Below are 21,053 nucleotides of genomic sequence, written 5' to 3' on the forward strand. Positions count from 1 at the left end.
CCCAGTAGACGGCAGGGTGCCAGGCATGGAGCAGGCTCACCAAGCGGAAGGGGAGGGGTATCTGCCCCCATACCGACATTGCTGCTGCTACCCCTGGCTGACCTGAGAGTAGCATAGAGGAGTCCTAAAGCTGCTCCTGTTCTGCTCTAGGTTCAAGCTGTGGGGAGCAGCTGCATGGAGTGCCAGGCTTGACCAAGGACAGTGGTAGCAGCACACAGTTTCCTCCTTTCAGTGCCTGCTCCTGGTCAGGATATAAACCTTAAGGATCTGGAGCAAGTATTCTTACACTTACAATACAATCCCAAAACTGTAGCCACTGAAATCAATAGAGGAAGACTCAAATCTTACTCCAGCCTGGTACAATACCAGCCCTATGACAAAAATAACAGAATCCCCCTGGTTGTCACCTACAGCCCCCAGCTTGAACACCATGGACACATCACTGATGACCTCCAACACCTCCTGGAAAATGATGATCATCTTGAGGTAGCCATAGGGGGAAAAAACCTGTCCTGGCTTACAGGCAGCTCCCCAGCCTCAAACAGCATCTGTCCAGCCACAGACTATCTAACTCCTATTCTCACCAAGGCAGCAAGCCTTTCAGTGGACCTAGATGTCAGTTGTGCCCCCTCATTAGCACAGACTACATCATCACTGGAACAAATAACACAGCGTTTAACATCCAAGGTTCATTCACCTGCTCCTCTACCAGCATGATATACACCATCACCTACACATAGTGCCTCCCTGCTGTCTACATTGGACAGATGAGGTGATCCCTACATGACAGATGCATGGACATTAAGCAGACATCAAGTCCAGAAATGTACAAAAACTGCTTTAAAACACTTCAACTCCCCTGGACATTCTCCCGCTGACTTCAGAGAAGCCATTATTAAACAATGGAATTTTAAAAATAAATAGTAAATTGCGAAGCAAGAAATCATCTATAGACAGGATTGTGTTAAATATGGTCATAATAGGGACTGGAGATTCTTATCGTATTACTTGGATTCATTTTTATGTCCCTATAGTTTTCATGGTTTATTGTTCTCTCCAGCCCCCTCTGACTCTCAGCATTACCCTCTCTCCCTCTTTCTCCCTCTTTCCCTGTCTTTTGCATTTATATCACTAATTCTATTTGATAGCCTGCTCTGTGCATGTTTTTTCAAAACAACTAATGAAGTAAACTGTGACTCACAAAAGCCTATGCACCTCTGATTCAGTTAGTATGAGGTGCACTCTAGCTTTCTTCCTGACTTCATACTAACAAGGCTTATACCTCTCTCTGGTGATTAGAGGAAATAGTATGCTAAATTTAAAGGCTCTGCTTATTTGTGTAAACAACTCCTGAAGTTCATGTACAGTTCAGCTTGTTTTGTAACACATGTTCAGACAGTCATGCTTTTGGCAATTTTGTATTTTCCAACTGCTGGGTGTATTTCTGCATCATGGCTTCTGCTCTCTCCTAGTTCTGATTCTGAAGCATTGGTGACATGTGTCAGCAGACACTTATCTTGTTATAGCTGTAACCTAGAGCTGGGAGCACAGATATTTTCAGATGAAAGAAATATCCCTGTTCGTGAAGATCCTTCTTCAAGGCACCGCTTCTTTTTCATATATGTAAGTAACCTAGTAGCAAGAATTTAGGAAACATTAAGGTTGTTTATAATTTAAAGGTTTTAAAAGATATGACTCTTAAACCAAAACAGACTTAATTAAGATTCTCTGGGGACATGTCTACACGTACACTGACTTCAGCTTAAATTTACTGCACAGTAAAATACTGCACAGTAAGCAGGAATAGACCGGTGTCTACAAGAACAGGCATTGAAGTGCATTAACACTGCATGTGGACTGACTTGGGACTGAAGTTAGTCCCAAGTCAATCCACACGCACAATGTTACTTCACAGTAAGGCATCTACACATGTGTTATGGTGCAGTAACTAATCAGGCATAAATCTGATGCCTGCATAATACAGGTATCAAATTTATGCTCAAGTAGGCATAAGTCACTATATTTACTGCGTAGTATGGACGTGCATGTGTAGACACATGCCCGTACTGTGCAGTAATTTTGGTTACTGCACAGTAAACCCACACGTGTAGATGTGCCCTGGTTGTATTAAAAGAAACATATATCCAGAATCTGCTCTGGTGGAAATTTGTGTAAGGTTAGAAAATGGCCTAAAAAGGTTGCAATGTAGAATCACAGAAAATGAAGGTTGGAAGGGACCTCAAACCATTGCTAATGTCTATGAAATCTAAGACTTTTCTAATATCTAACCTAAACTTTTCTTGCTGCAACTTGAGACCATTGTTCCATCCTCTTCGCCAAACTAAATAAGCCCAGGTCCCTCAGCCTCTCCTCATAAGTCATGTTACCCAGCTCTCTAACTGCTTTTGTTGCCCTCCACTGGACTCTCCAATTTGTCTCATATCCTTTCTGTATTGGGGGACCCAAAACTGGACTCAGTACTCCAGATGTGGCCTCACCAGTGCCAAAAAGAGGGGAACACTGCTAGAAACACTTCTACTAACACAGCCCAGTATACCGTTAGCCTTTTTGGCAACAAGGGCACACTGCTGGCTCATATTCATCTTATTGTCCACTGTAACCCCAAGATCCTTTTTGTAGAGCTGCTGCTTAGCCAGTCAGCCCCCAGTCTGTACCAGTGCATGGAGTTGTTTCTTCCTAAGCACAAGACATTGCACTTGTCCTTAATAAACTTCATGAGCTTTCTTTTGGCCCTGTCCTCCAATAATCCAATTTGATCCAATCTTCCAAATGTCTATTAATTATATTCCCCTATAAACATTTCTTTTGTTGCTTGACTTGGTTCTGTGACACTGTGGGCACATCTACATGTGCACAGTTACTGCGCAGTAACTTATGTTTTTTGTAACTTAGGTTACTGTGCAGTGTGTATGCCTGTACTGTGCAGTAACTAGGGCAACTTACACTGACTTGGGCCTCAGCAGTTACTGCAAAGTAAGGCACATGTAGACACCTTACTGAGCAGTAACCCTGTGTGTTTGGACTGACTTGGGACTTTACTACACTGTAATGCCTGCATGTTTAGATGCCAGCAAAAAAACTGCTTACTGAGCAGTAAGTTACTGCATAGTAAATGCATGTGTAGACATGGGCAGTGTCTAGCACTGTGCTCATGGTATTACAGCAGTTCCACATTTTTTTTCATTTTCTTTTTCAGCATCAATGACTGAGAAGCTGATGACTTAGCTAATCTAGATTCTTCTAGCTTCTTGGTCTCCCTCCAATCTAGAGTTAGACTTGGGCATGACATGGAGACTGCACTTCTTTGGTTGGACATTAGCTTTGATAGTGAAGTAAGTAATGGGGTGGAGGGGAGAGGGGCTATAAACTTATCTGCTGACACATGGAGTATACAAGATCAGTGTACCACTCATCCTTCCTGGGGGGAGGGGGGCAGAAACATAAAACAGACATCCGTTTGTTCTTCCTAAAGACTTCTATGTGCAAAGTCCTTCAGAGTTCCACCTCATCATCCCCTTTGTTACACACACACACACACACGGCCTCTGGAAAGATTGTTAGATGATTTGGATTACCATACGTTATGTTGATGATATTCAGTTCTATGGGCCAGGTCCTTAGCTGGCATAAAGCAGTACTTTACAGAAATCCACAGAATCTGAACATACATTTGTTCCCTAGTCCCTAAATGAGTTAGAGCATTAAATGACCTCAGTTCAAAACAAAATTGGCATAATACTGGCAAGCCAGGGAAAGCATCAAGAGAAATTTATGGAGCCATAAATTCTCTGGATATGGAGAATATTCCCATCCCTTGATTCAGTGGTTTGCGATTTCAAGGTATCATTAGATCTCTCACTATTCCTGAATTCTAAAGGAGCAAATAATTTCCAAATCACTTCTGAAGCATATTCAATGGAGCTGTGTGAACTTAACTTTAGTAGTAAGGACATTAATACACTGGGGGTTTTTGTAAGCATAATAATAGTATAGAAACCCTAGCACATTGTTTACTAAGTTATATAGCACTGTAGAGTACTGTGATATAAAACTTTACAGGACCATAAAATATACACGAATCAAGAAAATTCATAGTTAAGGTAATGATTTCCTAAACTAGATTTTGCTTTCACACCAATGACATCTAAGAAGAGTTTAGAATCAGGCCCTCTATACCTGTCTGACATCCTTGTTAAATAAGAGATGTAGGTAGCCGTAAGTTACAATAGTCCAGTTACTTACAATTTCAGAGACTGATTCAAGTTTGAATTTGAATTTGTTTATGGGATTAAGTCAGTAATACTTCAAACAGACAAACTGATTTCCCCTAAAGCAAGATATGAAATTTAAAACAAAAAGAAAGCCCTTTGTGCTAAATTCCTTTTGCACAAGGTTCAGCCTGGATAGGTTTTCATAACTGCAAACATGAGAAAAAATGTTTCTCAGAAAGTTAACAGAGAAAAGGCAAGGGGACCCATTTACAATGATATTCCTAGGCCAAAATTAAAAATAAAATATTCCAAGTCCTAAGGGATTGTCCGTATGAAAACTATATTTTCCTCAACTGGGGGTAGAGCAGACGAGCATCTCCAGAAAAAGCAACCCTTGATGAAATATTCTCTTGGGACAAAGAACCTGAATGGCCCATGCAACTATATCCTTCCCTGGTGCACATTTCCAGAGAATCTACAGCCCTCTCAATAACTTAGGATGGGAACACACATAACAACTTGAACTGTACCAAGAATGTGACTGACTGGGGACTAGTTTACAACTGTCACAGTTCAGAGATGGCCATATGTACACTGCCAGGGGTTTCAAGTAGAATGGTCACCTTGCAGACATTGCAGTACTGTCAAACTGCCACCAGGGGGTGGGAGTGAGTACCCACCCCAGCATGCCTCACACTGGCCAGTGCTTGGGGTTTCCCCAGGATTTCCTTTGTACAGAAGGAAGACCCCAATTGGCTGGACTGGGTAGGGCCTTCTGGACCCTTACTTCTACATTTCAGGTTGATTGGGTATTCCAGGAGCTGCCCTGTCTCATGCTGCACTTTTAAAATGACTTTCCCTAGGAAGACTCTTAATTTTGATTCACCTCCACAGACACACTGTGAGGGAAGGTGAGCGGGTGCATCTTTAATGGTAACAGCAATCAATTGCTAGCGAGAAAAAATGAGCCACTGCACAATGAGCATTTAATACCACAGAATGACTGTCCAATCCACGCTTAGTCAATACGAACTGGCCCATTAACTGTTATTGTTGCCCAGAATCAAGGGCAACCACCTGAGCAACTATTTCTAGAGCAACCAGTTGCCTTGCAGGGAATTGGGCTTTAGGGGGGCAAAGGAGGGTTCTGAAGAGCATTGCAGTGTGAGATACTCAGAGGACTGACCAGACACCGGTCATGGGAAGTTTGGTGTCTGCACATAACACTGAACTGGTTCCCAGAGAAGTGGCTCAAAATAATACCAAATTATCCAGGTATATGTTTATATGGTCTAGGAGGTTTAAATGACTCTAAATTGGCTTGTAGGTCTGGAAACTTGTGGTTTGAATTGTATTTAAATAATCTAAGTGTGTCCACATCCTTAAAAAGTAATGGCAAAAAGTATCTCCATTATTAAGAGAACATTTCTAGATTAGATTAGGCTAGGAGTTTTGATTGAAATGGGCTTTGTTTTGCTTTGTTACTGTTGTACATGTATATGAGAAGGGCTCTTGCAGGAAAGTTCTTTCATACTTTGGTATGTCCTCCATTTGTGACTCAGTTCCACTGGCCACCAGATGCTGATTTTATCCATAAGCCTAGAACTGAGCAAGTATGTCATATTGAAAAGTCAAGCTACAGTGAAGTGAGCCAGCAGCAAGCTTGCAGAAAAGGTAAGTGGCAAAGGGCAAGGGTCAATGACCGAGAGAAAAGGCACAACAGGATAAGGCTGATGGGCATTCACTAGAGAATCAATGGAATAGGACAGAGGAACCTTCCACAGACCCACTATTGATTTAGACAAGTTTTTAAAAAAATTGTATTATTTTACATCACCTTAATTTTAACTCACCCCATGGCTCCACAACACCACCAGAGTAACAGGGTACAAATATCACATAAAAAGGCTGATCCTGAAAAAGGCTGGGCACCCACTCCCCTGAGAAGTTTTAATGGGTGCTGCAAGTGTTTCTCTTTTCTCAGGTGACACCCATACAAGTGTGATAGATTAAATGCAAAATTCCTACTCAGTGGCTGTATCTACATGAGACCCTGACTGTGCAGTAGCCTGTTACTACTGCGCAGTAGTGTCATGTGGCGACAACTGAGACACAAGACTACTGTGCAGTAGTGTCACAAAAAAGTTGTTCATTGGTGCTACAGAGCAGTAACTGGGGTTACTGAGCAGTCATTTTGTACTTCTATAAACAAGTACAAAACGACTGCGCAGTAACGACCTTGCAGTCAGGATTTCATGTAGACATGGACAGTGATTCTCAATTTTTTTAGACCCAAGGCATCCCTCGATAGATTCAAAGTACCCTTTGCAAAATGCCAGTTCTTAGTTTTCACTCTTTTTTCAACTACAGAAAAATAATAGAGCAATTCTTCGGTTGCAAAAAACTCAGAGAGACCACAACAGGTCAGAATGTTTTAATATTATAGATTCCTATTTGAAAACTCTGGATTTATCTTGTGAATCACGTCTGCACACCTAACAGTAGTAACATTGTGTGGCATCACATAGCACCCTTGAAAGGGTCTCAAGGCACTCTGGGGGGCTACAGCACCTTGGTTGAGAATCACTGTTCCTAGCAGTATTTGGGTATCAAACACGTACTACACAGTGCTGTGAAAGTCCACTGTCATATAGTTGCAAAACTATACAACCTGCACAAAAGCAGTGTAGTACGATCACAGAATACATATTAAACTTAGCTTTGATGCTCATTTGTGTTTGTGAACCAAATTTTTTAGAGGAAAATGTAAAGTGACCCCAGCAATTCTGTTTTGCTTCTATTTCAATAAGATCTAATAAATATTAGATAAATTGGCTTAATTTCTCAATAACATTTTTATTCCAAAATATAAAAACAGAAAAAAATCTACTTTCTACTAACTTACCTGGAATATCTTGGTGAGAAGAATTCTTATTCAGTTGGGTGGCTTTTTTTGGTTTGGTTTTGCTTTTTTGGTTTGGTTTGGTTTGTTTTTTCTGCAAACAAGTAGTCTTCAGTGTTTTTACAGCAGTGCCTATTACAGAAACTATATCTCTTATCTTGGAGGGTGAACAAAATAAACAAACTGAAAATAATACTACAATGAATAGTAAATGATGAAAGGTTTACAGTACAAAAAATAGTGTAAAGAGGAAGACAAGTTTAAATATTGTTGTGTAAGAAAGGGATGAAAATAATACAAGGATGAGAATAAGTAAAATGATAGGCTGGAACATCTGGGAAAGTAAATACAGAGAGAAAGAGAATAGTTAATTTATGAAACAGCAAGTCCACTGTTTTAACAGAGTAAGCAGTGAATCTGATCCTAATCCTGTGAATGCACTTTGCATCCATGCCCCATTTGCCTTCTACATGCAACCTACTTGCAAAGGTAAGTCCCAAAATGACTAAATCTAAACAACTGCATTTGTTATTTCAGAGAAAATTCTCAGTAATTTTATACTGCATGAGACTAGTCCTTCAAAAGCTTTATGCAGCAGTCATCCTTTAGGTTGATGGGAACTCTATGAACACAGACCAAATGCTAGATCAGGCCATGAACATGCTATGCTTTTTTCTTTTGATCTCATGCAGTGCACTTATAGCTTTAAACTCACTGGGCACATCCAGATCTGCATGGATGTTTAGTTCCCTGGGGACATGTAGCAGCAGTGCACCTTGTTTCACTGCTACTTGTCTCCGGGGAACGCCAGTGCCATGTGTGCTTTGGTGCACAACAAGTTGCCCCAGGTGGGGTAGGAGAGGCAGGGGCCAGCACTGGGCTAGCCCCAGCAGTCTTACCTGGGGTCCTGGGGGCTTCTGGGGCTGCAGCCATGGCAATCCTGCCAGGTGGAGCCCAGCCAGTAGCCACGGTGCAGCTCCAAGCAGCCCAGCTCCACTTTTCAGCAGTGCATGCTGCCCAAGCATGTGCTCTTTTGGGTTATTTTTCTGCGCTCTTTTAGGTTATTTTTCTGTGGATATCCAGGGATCAAAAGAAACACAAAGGAAAAAAAATGGAGCAGTACATGCTCAGGCAGCACACTCTTGCAGTATGGAGAACACCAGACTGTGCAAATGGAGCAGTACATGCTCAGGCAGCACGCTTTTGCAGCACCACATACCACACAACTGTGCTTGTCTAGATGTGCCCACTGGCTGTATCTACACGATATGCAACAAGTGCAGTAGACTAATTCTACTGTGTTTTAGTGTGGCAGATAGTGCTAATGCAATAATGCGCAGTGGAATTAGTTTACTGTGCATTAGCATCAAAAAAGTGTGCACGGGCACTACTGTGCAGCAGTGCCGATTACTGCGCATTAAGGCATATATGTAGATGTGTCCACTGTGCCTGTGACTTTCTCATATAAAGAAATAGAAACCTAATTAGTCAGTATACAAATAAGAAAAAAATACTTTCAGCTTTCCATAGCAATAGTTTTGATGGTACAACTAATAAGACTGCATAAAGTTGCCAAAACATAATAAGAGACTTACTAGAAAATCCGGACAATGCTATTAGTAATAATAACATTTGTATGATAAGATGCATGCATGCTAAGATAAAAGTAGTAGATTTTATTCATCAAGCCATAAGATGATAATCATGAGGATCACCAAGGAATTTCCTCCCCAGTTTCTGTATGGAACAATACTGTGAGCGTGTCTACATGAGATGCTTTACTCGTGATTAGAGCAGATTACTGTGCAGTAAGCATCACCATCTACACGTTCAGACTCTTACAGCACAGTAATTTGCTCTGATCATGAGTAAATTCGCTACCTCTAAATACAAGTAGCAAATTTACTTGCAATTAGTTACTGTGCAATACGGCACATATAGATGGCTGACTGGGAACAAATATGCTCCTGGTCAGCCAGGCAACAGGGGGTGGGAGATTTCTCCCTGCCTCCAGGAACTGCCTACTACCAGGGCAGGCTCCACCACTGGAGCCAGGGTGGGGACAATGTCCTCCTGCCCCAGAAGCAGGGAGATCCCAGCCCCCACTCTGCAACTGCAATCATGGAGTGAGGGCTGGGAACAATCTCCCAGCCTGGCTAGGACCTGCTCCTGACCAGAACAGTTCCTGGTCAGCCCCAGGCTGCATGGGAAAGTCTACATGTGCAGCCCAGGGCTAGTCAGGGACTGCCCATGCAGCCCGGGGCTGGCCAGGAACTATCTTGGTCAGGGACAGGTCCCAGCCCTGTGTCCTGACTGGGTGATTGAGGTATGGAGCCTGGGAAGAGCTGTGGAGGTAGATCCCAGCCCCCTGCCCTGATCTGCCAGTAAGGCAGCTAGCAGTGGACCCCTCTACAGCTCTTTCCAAGCCTCCTGACTCCAATCAGGGGGTCCCTGCTGCTGGGGCAGAAGGACATTGTCCCCACCTGGCACCTGGCAGCAGGCAGCTCCCAAGTACCGGGAGCAATCTCCCAACCCCTGCCAGGAGATAGCAGTCTCCTGGCCCTGTGTTCCCTGCCAGCCTCTGGGCTAGCACCCAAGAGGAGCCTAGAGCTCCCTCTGGCTGCTTCAGGGACTGGTACAGGGCCAGAGAGGGCAGGAACAAACTGCTGCCAGGAGCAGCAAATCTGCTTTCGCATCCCCACATGTGTAGATGCCCACCTGGGGTGGGTTTACTCTAGAGTCAATTACTGCAATGCAAGCCCACCACAGGCAGGTGTCTACACATGCGAGGATGTGGGATAAGATTTGCTCTAAAGTAAACCTAACCCACAGCTTTTGTATGTGTAGATGCATCCTGTATGTAATATGCAGGATTTTGGTTGCACTGGTTTTGTTCTTCTTCTACTGTTGAGTAGGAATTGGCCATTAATAGATGCAGCAAATTACACTTGATGAACTAACATGCTGAGCTATTATCAAAACATCTCTGTTCCATCTCCTACAGTACCCTTCTGTGCATCTGGAAAGTAATTTTTCATGTTAATTAATCCCTGGTGTTTGATATACACTCCTATAATTGTGGCAATAAACTGTTTTCTCCTCTGGTAATGTCTCCATTTGCTTCTTTTCTTGATGGTTTCTTCTGGTTTTCCAGTACGAGCTGATACTAAAATGGTTGTTTTTCTTACCATCAGTAGGCAAAGTTCTTTAGGTAGATGTGATATCTTTTATTAGACCAACGACACTATTCTTAAATACTGCCCTCTAACACCAAAGAATATTTGTTCCATGTCCTTACTAGTGATGATGGTCCAACTCTGGCAAGTGCTTGTACAAGCCAAAAAACAAATGCCAAAGGAGACAAATTTGCTGTTTCTGCGTGCATCTTTACTGCACGGTTGACTAATTAACTGCTTAGTAAACATCTTGGCATCTATATGTACAACCTTCTTAGGCAGGAATAAACTAATTTCCTAAAAAGCTCCACCACAGCGCATGTGTAGATGCTGCCCTGGGTGGCTGGGGCATGAGCGTGCTTCAATGCAGAGGCTGCCTGCTAGCTAGCAGGCTAGCTGGAGGGGGCTGCCTGCTAGCTACACTGAAGTACCTTCATGCCCCCGCCAGCCCCTCCACAGCACGTTGAGCCAGGAGAGAGCATCTCTGAGCTGGCAGGCTGACCCCTTGGGCTCCCTGCCACCTGGGGTTGCTCCGCCCCAGCTCAGTGTGTTGTACTTCTGGGCATGCATTCAAATGTCAGTAAACTCCAGAGTTTATTGCCCTGGAATTTATTGCTCCCAGGTGGACATTCAAATGGTGCGCCCAGGACCAATAATCTTGAGAGCAATAAATTCAGGAGTTTACTGAGTCACAATAATTGCATATGTAAACATGCCCTTCTACAGCAATAGTATCTTCAGTTATATTTTTATATGTAAAACCAATCTTACAATCACATAAATAGCCATTACTCACATGAGTAACCCAAATGACTCCATTTGCAGTGAGGTCCCTTGTGGTGGACTCGGGGATTTAAAATTAAACCACAGATATTTAGAAACCAAAGACTCTGCCCATGATACTATCGTAAGTTTAAGGTGCCATAGGTGAAATTTTTGGTTGAAATTGTTTGGCAGTCCCTTTTTACCTGTAGGCCATAATAAGTAAAAGTCTACCTGACTCACTGACAAAGGTTCGTCTGAATTTCGGTCATCTGATGACTTTGGAACTTCTAGTCTGTCGATGAAAGTCTGGAGTTCTTTCCTAAATGCCTTCATCTGTGCGTTGATCCGATAAAGAAGCTCATGCTCCCGTATTCTGCTGCCATCATCTTCTTCATCCATCAGTCCGAACAGATCTCCATTGGCCACATAAATTCTTGCCTCTGTTATAATGGTACTTGTGTCAGAAATCAGGCGGTCTATTGTCTTTCCTAGTCGCTCAGCTTCTGAGCGGATGTCCTTCATCTGCTGCCGATCAGTGAAGTTTTTCTGCCACCCTGTTGCGGTTGGATAAAAAGATCTTGTGGGAGTCAGGCATCGGATGTTGCGTACCTCTTCAGAGTCACTTTCTCCCCCAATGGGCCCTTCCCTCTTTCGGTGAGGAGGGCGGGAATCATCATCGCTTTCTTTTTTTCCTGCATCACTTTCAGCATCGCTGTCTCTGGGGCTGCCTCGGATCCCAAGGTGAGAGGCCAGATCATAGCGTTGCATGTTGGACATTAATACCCTGTTCTCATACTGAAGTTGCATGACTTTGCCACTAAGCTCATTGATTTGCATCCGGGCAGCTTTTAGCTCTTCCTGCAGTGCTTCTGTCTTGGCATTATCATGATGCCTTGAGCTCTCATGGGCACCAGACTTATACTTGTATTTGTTTAGCTCAGCTGTGATGCGTTTATTCTGCTCCTCCAGGTCAGCCACGTTTCTCCGCAGCAATTCTGTTTCATCTTCAACTAGCTGCAAATGCTGCCGTAACTCTGAGAGGGATTCACTCTGCTCCCCGAGGAGTGGGTTTGCTGTCCCTGAGAAATCATCTCCCCTTAAATCATCAAGCTCTGCTTTCAGTCCTCTGTTTTCTACTTCTAGTTCCACTATTTTTCTTCCAAGGATGTTGGCTTCTTCCTCTACTAGTCTCAATCGAAGTTTGAGTTCTGCTTCTCTGGTGGTTGGGGGTCCACCTGCTTCTCCTTTTGGTAAGGGGCTGTCTAGATCCCCATAAAATGATCTATATTTTTGCAGTTCATGTTCAAATCTGTCTTTCTCCTTATCAATTTTAGCCATTTTTTTCCGCATCAAGGCAGCTTCTTCTTTGACAAACTGCAACTGGCATTTCAGATCTTCATTGTCCTCCTTATAAAAAGAAATGAGCGATTTAGCACTCACTTGATGTAAGTAAAGAAATAATAATCTGACATCACAAATGACTTTTACATTAAGAAGTCAAATAAAATTTTTAAGTTTAACAATAAAAGTGATCAAAATTTCAAATGCTAAAATATTACAATAGTTATTACTGTTCTACTCCCAAGGAGTGAGATTATATTTAAAACATATATCTACTTTCTTTGATATGAATGTCCCTAAATATGTGTGGAGGTCTGGTATGAAAGAATGAGATTTTTTAGAAAAAATAAGGGGAGGAAATTGAAGAGTGAGATTATACATTTTAAAATTCCATATCCAAAAGCTGAATAAATAAAATTAAAGCTACTTGCAACCCCAGAACTCTCAAAGCAGCACACAGAAGTCCTGAACTAGGTAAAATGCTCATTTACTTAATGGGAGTTTTGTTTTTCACCCTGATTCTACAACCTGGACCTCTGAGACCATGAGGTGCCATGGACAGGCCCAATTTGTATGGCTCTCACTATAGGACTGAATTAATGTTAAAACTGCAGATTTGGGCTCAAGTTTCCCATACACCTTTCAGCAACATGATATAATAAAATACAATACCACAAACACTATAGGGCCAGGTACTCAACTCATCTTAATTGACTTAGATTCAAGGAAGGCATAAGTTGAGGTATTATTCACCATACCTCTGTGGGTGTCTGTTGTGCCTTTTTTTCTGATTTCTGCAAGTCTTTGCTCCCTCTTCTTTTCAATGACTGCTATAAAAAAAAGAAGAATTACACTGAAAGTGTCACTTCAGATGTATCTAACTCAGCCTCATTTTTTAAAACAGCACTTTGCATAGAAATTGAGCTGAAGACATACCAGAAATTCCATGCAAGGCAAAATAATATAGCTACTATAGTTGACTGCATTTTGCATATAAGAACATTTCACAAACAGCAAATACAGAATCCTTACAACAGTCCTAAAAGTAAGCACCATTACCTCATTTTTCAAATGGGGATAAATGAGGCAGATGGCACTATCTGGTATCACTGAAGTCAATGAAAGCTTTGCCATTACCCTCAGTGGTGTCAGGATTTCATTCAGAGTTTAGACTGCAATCCAGAAGTACGACTGTAGCTTGCATACACATATTGGAGTTAGCTTATTTTGGTTTACACGGTTGTACAGCAACATAGCTGCAATGACACTGTCCTTACACATAGTCATAGTTGGGTTTGTGTAACTACACCAGTGTTGGTACCCAAACATATTGGCTTCAAGTTTGCACAAGAACATTTGTATGACCCTCAATGACACCCCAGGGTGGTAGAATAGACTAACTTAAGTGACTAAAACCAAAGACGGAATAAGAAACCGGCAATTCCCAGTAACTGGTTCCTTTTCAGTAAGGAAAAAAATAAAAATAAATGTTAAAACTAGAGCTGGTGGAATAATTTGATGGAAATAAGTTCTCTCAGGGGTTTAACCCTTTTTTTTTGTTCAAATGTGCAAGCCAGTCCTAATATATGTGGGTGTATCATATATTCATAAGCACTGACTAAATCATTTGATTGACTAATTTTAACCTGCTGGGTTGTTTGCAACTGGTTTGCTTGGACTGTTTGCTATGCACCAAGAAGGATAGGTCACCACAGTCATTCCTGGTGTCTGAGTAGATAACACTGACTATAGAATAATGAAAAATGGGTCAGATCCTGCTTTGTGCTCTATTTGCTTTGAACTACTCTACACGCAGGGATTTTCTGTGCCTGGTGAACCCTTGGATGGAACAGACAGAATATTAACAGCTTCTAAGCTATGTTCTCTATACCCACTCCTCTAGAGCAGGAGATGTGCTTAGAAAGCAGATACAACCTGGAAAACTTTGGCTTCTAGAACTACCTGCTGGGCCACTTAAGTGTAAGCTAAGACATCCTCTCAGGTAAAGGGGGATAGTGAATCTGGGTCTCTCACTTCTTGAGGGAGTGCTCTAGCTGCTATACTATTGTGCAAAAGGTGGGCACAACCAGAAGCATAACAACACAGCCAGGTGCCCAGGGCAGCTGCCACATGCAGGCGGTGGCAACTCCTGGTTGCTGCTATACTGCCACTGTGATTATGTGGCTATAGCAGCAGTCAATTTTTTTTGCACCTGCTCCTCTCCCCCAAGTTGGGCTGGGACAGCTGCCCTAAGTTACACCACTGGGCACCACCATCACTATGACAGGCATCCCTTTGTAGGAGCCTAAGGGATTGGAGTCTTTAGCAAACTTGAGGCACCCCCCTGCTCTGACCTGAATCTTCATCGAATTCAGGCAGCTCACTACTTCTTGCACTGCATCATTTCTGAGCATGCTAGGGAGCATTTCAGTGCAAAAATTGAGGCACTTTTGATTTTAAGGTGCCTAAGAAGTTCTTCAACCACTGGAGTCAAGCCAATTTGGATTACTTTTTGTGAACTGTGTGTCTAAAATCCACCTACAGCCCATTTAGGTTTACTGGAAGAATATAAATCTGGCCCTTTGTTTCTTAGCTTAATACAAAGCTCATACTTTTAGTGCAGCTTCAGCATCACTTAGTATATCCACAAAGATTCCTCCAGCATATACTGGGATTCCTGGCTACTAGTGAGGGAGAATCCATTATTAGAGGTAGCAGTAGTGGAAAACAATGACAACTCACATCCTCTGCTTCTGCCAAGCACCAATTTAGCCTGACAACTAAATGGGTCTGGCCAGGAAGGAAAATACTGAGAATGTATTGATTCAGAATGCTCCTCCTGAAGCATTCCTTGTCTCCTATGTAGCTCTACAACAAATTTTAATATGCCCCAACTCTGCACAATCTCTAACATAGGACAGAACTATCAACAGTCTTAATCTTTTTTAGACGGGGTGTCCTTCTCTTGCACAGTGAAGTTCTGTCCCACAGGCAGCCAAGGTATTTAGACGGTCCTTCTCCAGCAAGAGGAGAAAACAACAGTGTCCAAAACCAAAGCCAGTTTTGTTCACTAAAAGATTGAAGTTTGTAGACCATGAACCTCAAGGTTCAGAACACAACTGGTAAGTCTACCATACACAATAGCCCTGTGCATTGAGGGTAGTTCTCATAGCAAATGAAAACAGTGCTAAACTAAAGTTGATAACATAAAACCCAGAAGCTACTATCAGTGGACCCACAATAATTTAGATTCAGAATTCTAGTTTGAGCCCAATACAGATTTCAACTTGGGCCATGAGGTGGAGAATTAGGAGAGGGTGTACCAAAACACAGAGTTACAGTTTGGAACCAGCTCTTGAAGAAACAGTGAATGGTGACTGAATGTGAATGCTGAAGACACAGCAGTATAATAGAGCAATTAAAACATATTAGCTTCCTAACTGGGTACTTATGAATTCCAGGAACCCGATGAATCCAGAGAAACAGAGGTTTAAAGTAATAAAATAAATACATTATTTTTTGAAAATGTAAGAGGTTGGTGGTTTAAATTTTTTTTTTCTGTATTGATGATCCATTAATACAAGATGCAGAGCCAACATCTCACCAAGATAATAAGTTTGGCAGTGGCTTTTTATACAATGAGAAAGTAAGTCTTCCTAAGGCAGGAGTCCAAACTCAAAGATGAATAAGGAGCTGAATCTTGAGAGGGTCAGCTTCCTACTTTTACTACAGGAAAGGCACTGGAAACTTTCTTAAAACAGTGGTGGACTGTGCAGTTGCTACTGCACAATCATTTAGTACTCACTTATGCACGTATTAAATGCAAGTATGAAATGGTTGTGCAGTTAACCGGCATTACTGCACAGTACTATTGCAATATGGTTTTTTCCTGATGCAACTATGCAATAGCAATGAGCTACTGCGCAGTAGCTTGTTACTATTGCACAGGAGCAGCGCTGCACGGTTAGTGCCCAGGAACACTACTGCACGGTACCAACGAGTTACGGCACAGTAATTAATTGCCAATGCGCCATAGTGTCTCGTGTAGATCCACCCACAAAGTGGGTGCTTAATTACCCACATTTCCCCCTTGCCCATCACAGAACTCAGAACCTCTTCAGACATAAGGAACTTTTCAGCTCTGACTTCTTCAGTATGCCCTGCAGTTCTTTAAAAATTAAAGATGAAAACTGTATGACAGTTTCTCATTACAAAAATAAATAAATCAGATAATGAACATACATATTTTGAGGACTGTGAAGAAACTATTTTTTTTTCTTCGGTCTTTTTTTTTCTGCAAATGCTAATCTCATTTTTAGAGTCAGGATACAAACATTTAAATAAAAAACATTTGTGTTTATATGTTACATTTATTCTGTTCTACTTACAATAAACTATACCCAGGGCACACACCAACCTCTAATGAATTAAGCAGCTGTTTAACTGCATCAGTAACATGAAGTTATAGGTGAAAATCATGAAAAATGCAACAAAGGATATTAAAATAAGATGATTGTGCCCAGCTGGAATTTGGACATAAGCTTTTCTGTTACGTACACACGCTATCCTTTTATTTCCAGGCTCCTTAAATTCCATAAAAAATAATTTATCATATTTTCGGTATATTAAATCACCTACAGCTAATACATACTAAAATTCATAGAAACTGAATTTGTAACAAAATAATTAGGGATGGTATAAAAATGGACAAACTGAACCTTCCTCCTTCTTCTGATAATCTTAAACTCAAGGGGAAGGAGAGAAAAAGAGGCATATATTGGAGATACATTCAGCATGGCAAAAGAGTCATAAAATAGTGTACAGAAGATGAAAGAGAGTGTGAGGTCAAAGAAGAGACTCACTCAGACTTAGTAAGAACAAAAAGAGAAGGGAAAAATTGAAGGAGGGAGAATTAATATAAGAGCAAGACAAATTACACAGAGATTTTTGTGGCATGACTTTCAGATTATGATGTCTACTAGGCACATGTAACGTTGTGTGCAGGTACTCTGTAGATATACTTAGAATCATAGAATCCTAGAATCGGAGAAAGGTAGGGCTGGAAGGGAAATTCAGAGCTCATCTAGTCCAACCACCTGCCTGAGGCTGGGTCATATCTAACTAAGCCATACTATATAAATCAATTGCCTAACCCACTGGTGTCCAAACTTCTGCCCAGTGAAATGGGTTGCCAGTGACAAGTCTGTCAATGGGCCAGATTCAGCCAGTGCTCCCAATTCAGTGCAGGCAGAGCAGGCACCATCTGGCCACACAGAGGTTGTGACAAGAGGGGACAGGCTAGCACCAATGCAACCCCGCAGAGGAAAGGAGCTCCACCCAGCCTATGGAGAGGAAAGGGGGCATGGCCCAGCCCTGGCAACAGGGGAAAGTGGCATGGCCCAGCCCCAGCAGGAAGGAAGGGGGCATGGCCTGGTCCTGCCAGAAGGGATGTGTTGTCTAGCCCTGGGGAGGGAAGGGGGAAAGGCATGACCCAAATTCAGAAATGGGGGGGCATGGCCTGCCTCCCCTAGTAAAGGGGACATTGCTAGTCTCTGAGTATCCATGTGGGGAATGGGGATTGGGGAATTTGATGTGGGGATGGTGGCCATATAAATGGCCACCAGTCCCCCACTGCCAAATAACCAGACCTATGGGGATTCCCATGGGTCAAATACGATTGCCCCACAGGCCACATTCGCAGCCCATATGTAGTGAGGGGGGTTGCTTGAACATGTGCTGGGAACAAGCAGCTGAAAGCCACGTCAGTGCCGATGCTACTTTTCCAAGCACCACTATTGCACCGCTTCCAGTAGTGGGAGAACTCCACTGGAGCTGGTCAACTGAGCACTGTAACCATGTTGCTGCCACCGCTTCTCCCCAACCCTTACTCCCTGGCTGCAGCACAAGCACAGCTTCTAGCAGGTGGAGCCAGGTGACTGAAAGCTGCATTTGCACTACTGCCACTTCTTGCCAACCCCTCCTTCCCGGCAGCAGCACAGCACAGGTGGAAGCAGACTGGTCCTGGCTCAGTTCCCTACTCCCTGGAAGCTGCATCCATAGGGTGATGAGGAGAAGCAGCAGCAATGCAGGCACAGCTTCTAGCTGCCCAATTTTCTGCTGCATTTATGTTACTACAAGATGTAATGCAGAACAAGCCAACAAGATCCTTCACCATTCCTCCGCTATGCTCAAAATCTGACCCCACATTCCAGAGCTAAGCTTAGAACAGCACAGTAGTGAGGTGAAGTTTGTGTATCAAAGTATCTTTTTCTCTGTAACTTGAAAAATATATTCAGTATTTCTGGGTAGTCTTATAGCAAATTAACCATCTGTTCATGAAAAAGCAGATATTATTATTATTGAAAATGGATCAACAATATGCTAAAGGCATTGCCCAGCTGAGGTTTTTTTAGTATGCCTCTTAAGATTTCTTTTACTTATTTAAAGTGCAATTGTACTTGAGTACCTAATGAAACAGGAAAAGATTAAGAAAGATGGTCTCCTAGACTATGTTTACACTGACAATTTTAGGAAACTCTCCCGCTAGTAATTAACAATCTAATGTGGGATTAGTTATTCAAAATGATATGTCTTTTCATCCACCAAAAAAGTTCCACCTCTCTTTGTTTTAGAAAATCCACTTTTCCTGCCAACCATGCCAGCAAAATGGTACAGCTTCCCACAAACAGAAATGTGCATGGAAATTTCCTGCTCCTATCTGGAGTAAGGAAGAAGTGTAGAACCTCCTCAGACTGTGAGAAAAGGGTGTTGTGCAATCCCAGATCTGTGGAAATCAAAGGAACCATGGTATATAACTAAGATATATGAGGCAAAAGCAGAAGATACACAAGTCATTGGTTAGGAATGGGGTAAGAGAGGTGCAAAGGATCCACCAGAGGGTGATCTTGATTTGGACTTGCTTCCATGATCTGCCCCTTCTGAAAGGCACCTCATGCAGTTCTTAGTAGAGACCAAGCTGCCATTCTGGATGCAAACCACAAGGAGGGAATATCTGAATCCTACAGCAAGGAGAAGGATAACCCTTAGATAAGAAGGCTAGAGGCACTAAAACAAACTAACTTCTCCCTGGACAGGCAGCTACTATTCCAAACACAGGACAATCACAGCCAGAGCCCCTCCGAGTGGATAGACAGCAGCAAAGGAGGAGAGGGCAGCTTAGGTAAGCGCTGCTTTTTCCCCCACTCCAAGTGCCTGGTCTTCTTTCCCCAGTATTCTGCTCTAGCTGTTTTGAAAATGATTCAACTTCCTGTGTGCACAAAACAACAAAAATGCTGGGGCAGCCAGTCCCAGTTAATTTAGTGGAGGTCTGCAGGATGGTTAACCATAAAGGTTTAGAGATTCGAGCCCTTGGCTACATAGTGGTCATGTCTACATGAGATGCTGGATGTGCAGTAATGCTGTGACAGTACTTTGCAGTAGTAAGGAACTACTGTGCAGTCAGCATCACAAAAAGGCTATTCAGCTTTTACTGCATAGTAACTCTGGTACTTATACAAGAGTTAGTACCAATAACCTGTATAAGTACCAATTACTCTGGTACTTATACAAGTACTCAATGACTGTGCAGTAATGACTGTCCAGTCAGTGTTATGTGTAAATGTGGTCGCTGCCTATGCCCTTGCAGTGGTGCAGCAGTAGTTTTAGGAAGATCACAGTGCCAGTGTGTGCAGTTTATCTAGGCAGGATTTGTGGCCCTGCCACAGTAGTAGACAGTTGGCCTGGTGTTTTTCCTGGAAAAGATGGCATATAGAATTGGCCTATCCACAAGGTTCCTAGGGCCAGATATTTCACTCATGCAATTTGCTGAAACAAAGAGGAAGAACAAGGGAAATAAATGTGATGCCTTAATCTCCAGGCTTCCAGTCTGATTCTGCCCACCATGGCTGGACTGCAGCCCAGGCATCCTTACCCAGAATTTTGTTCACAATCATACAAGTGAATTTTTGACCCTCTGAGACAATCCCAAGAAAGTGCTCAACTAAAAAACCCCTTACCTTTGAAATGCCTGGGTATAACTGCCTGTTTCTTCCATCACCATAGGACATTCTCCCATACTACTTTGGCGACCTTCAGCAACTGCTTTCTTTGGGCTCAGCCACCTCAGCAGTGAGGTATCAGGAAAAACTACAGCAGCCTGTAATGGTGCTGTCCTTACAGAGATTCCCTAATGTGCCTTCCTCCTGGCCCAGGATGAAATTACAGGGTAATTTGATTGCCTCAGTAAAATTACCTACTTCCTCAGTAGTCATTAAATTGCCACATAGTGAACAACCCTGCAAGCAGTCCATCCCAACAACTTTTATCATTACAACTTTATAGCACAAAGGAATTTTTATACATACCTTTTCCTTTGTGCTATCACTTTAAATCTTATAAGCTCTGTATCTTTTTTATCAGCATCTTTGACTGGCATGTCCTCAAAAGGTGCCCCTCTGACATAAGGGACGAGGCTGATCCTGATAAGGAAGTACAACAGATGCTTCAGAGAGGATGTATTCATGGAGCTACTGAAATGCAAAGACACAGCCAAGACATAATGGAATGAGAGGGCAGCTGGAGACCAAAAGTAGAAAGCAAAAAGTTTAAAGACAGGCTGGAAGGGAGGAATGTGCACAA

General features: G+C 42.5%; 1 protein-coding gene across 1 annotated transcript in view; it reads right to left on the minus strand.

Annotated features, from left to right (window-relative positions):
* LOC109312160 (protein SOGA1-like) overlaps positions 1-21,053 on the minus strand; it is a 67,896-nt gene that overhangs the window by 20,147 nt on the left and 26,696 nt on the right. The window contains 3 exon segments of the mRNA XM_019538204.1: positions 10,992-11,154; positions 11,307-12,482; positions 13,175-13,246. Coding sequence (XP_019393749.1) covers positions 10,992-11,154; positions 11,307-12,482; positions 13,175-13,246 — 1,411 coding nt within the window.

Source organism: Crocodylus porosus, unplaced genomic scaffold (assembly GCF_001723895.1).
Source record: "Crocodylus porosus isolate Cpor-Errol unplaced genomic scaffold, CroPor_comp1, whole genome shotgun sequence".
NCBI classification, from domain to species: Eukaryota; Metazoa; Chordata; order Crocodylia; family Crocodylidae; genus Crocodylus; species Crocodylus porosus.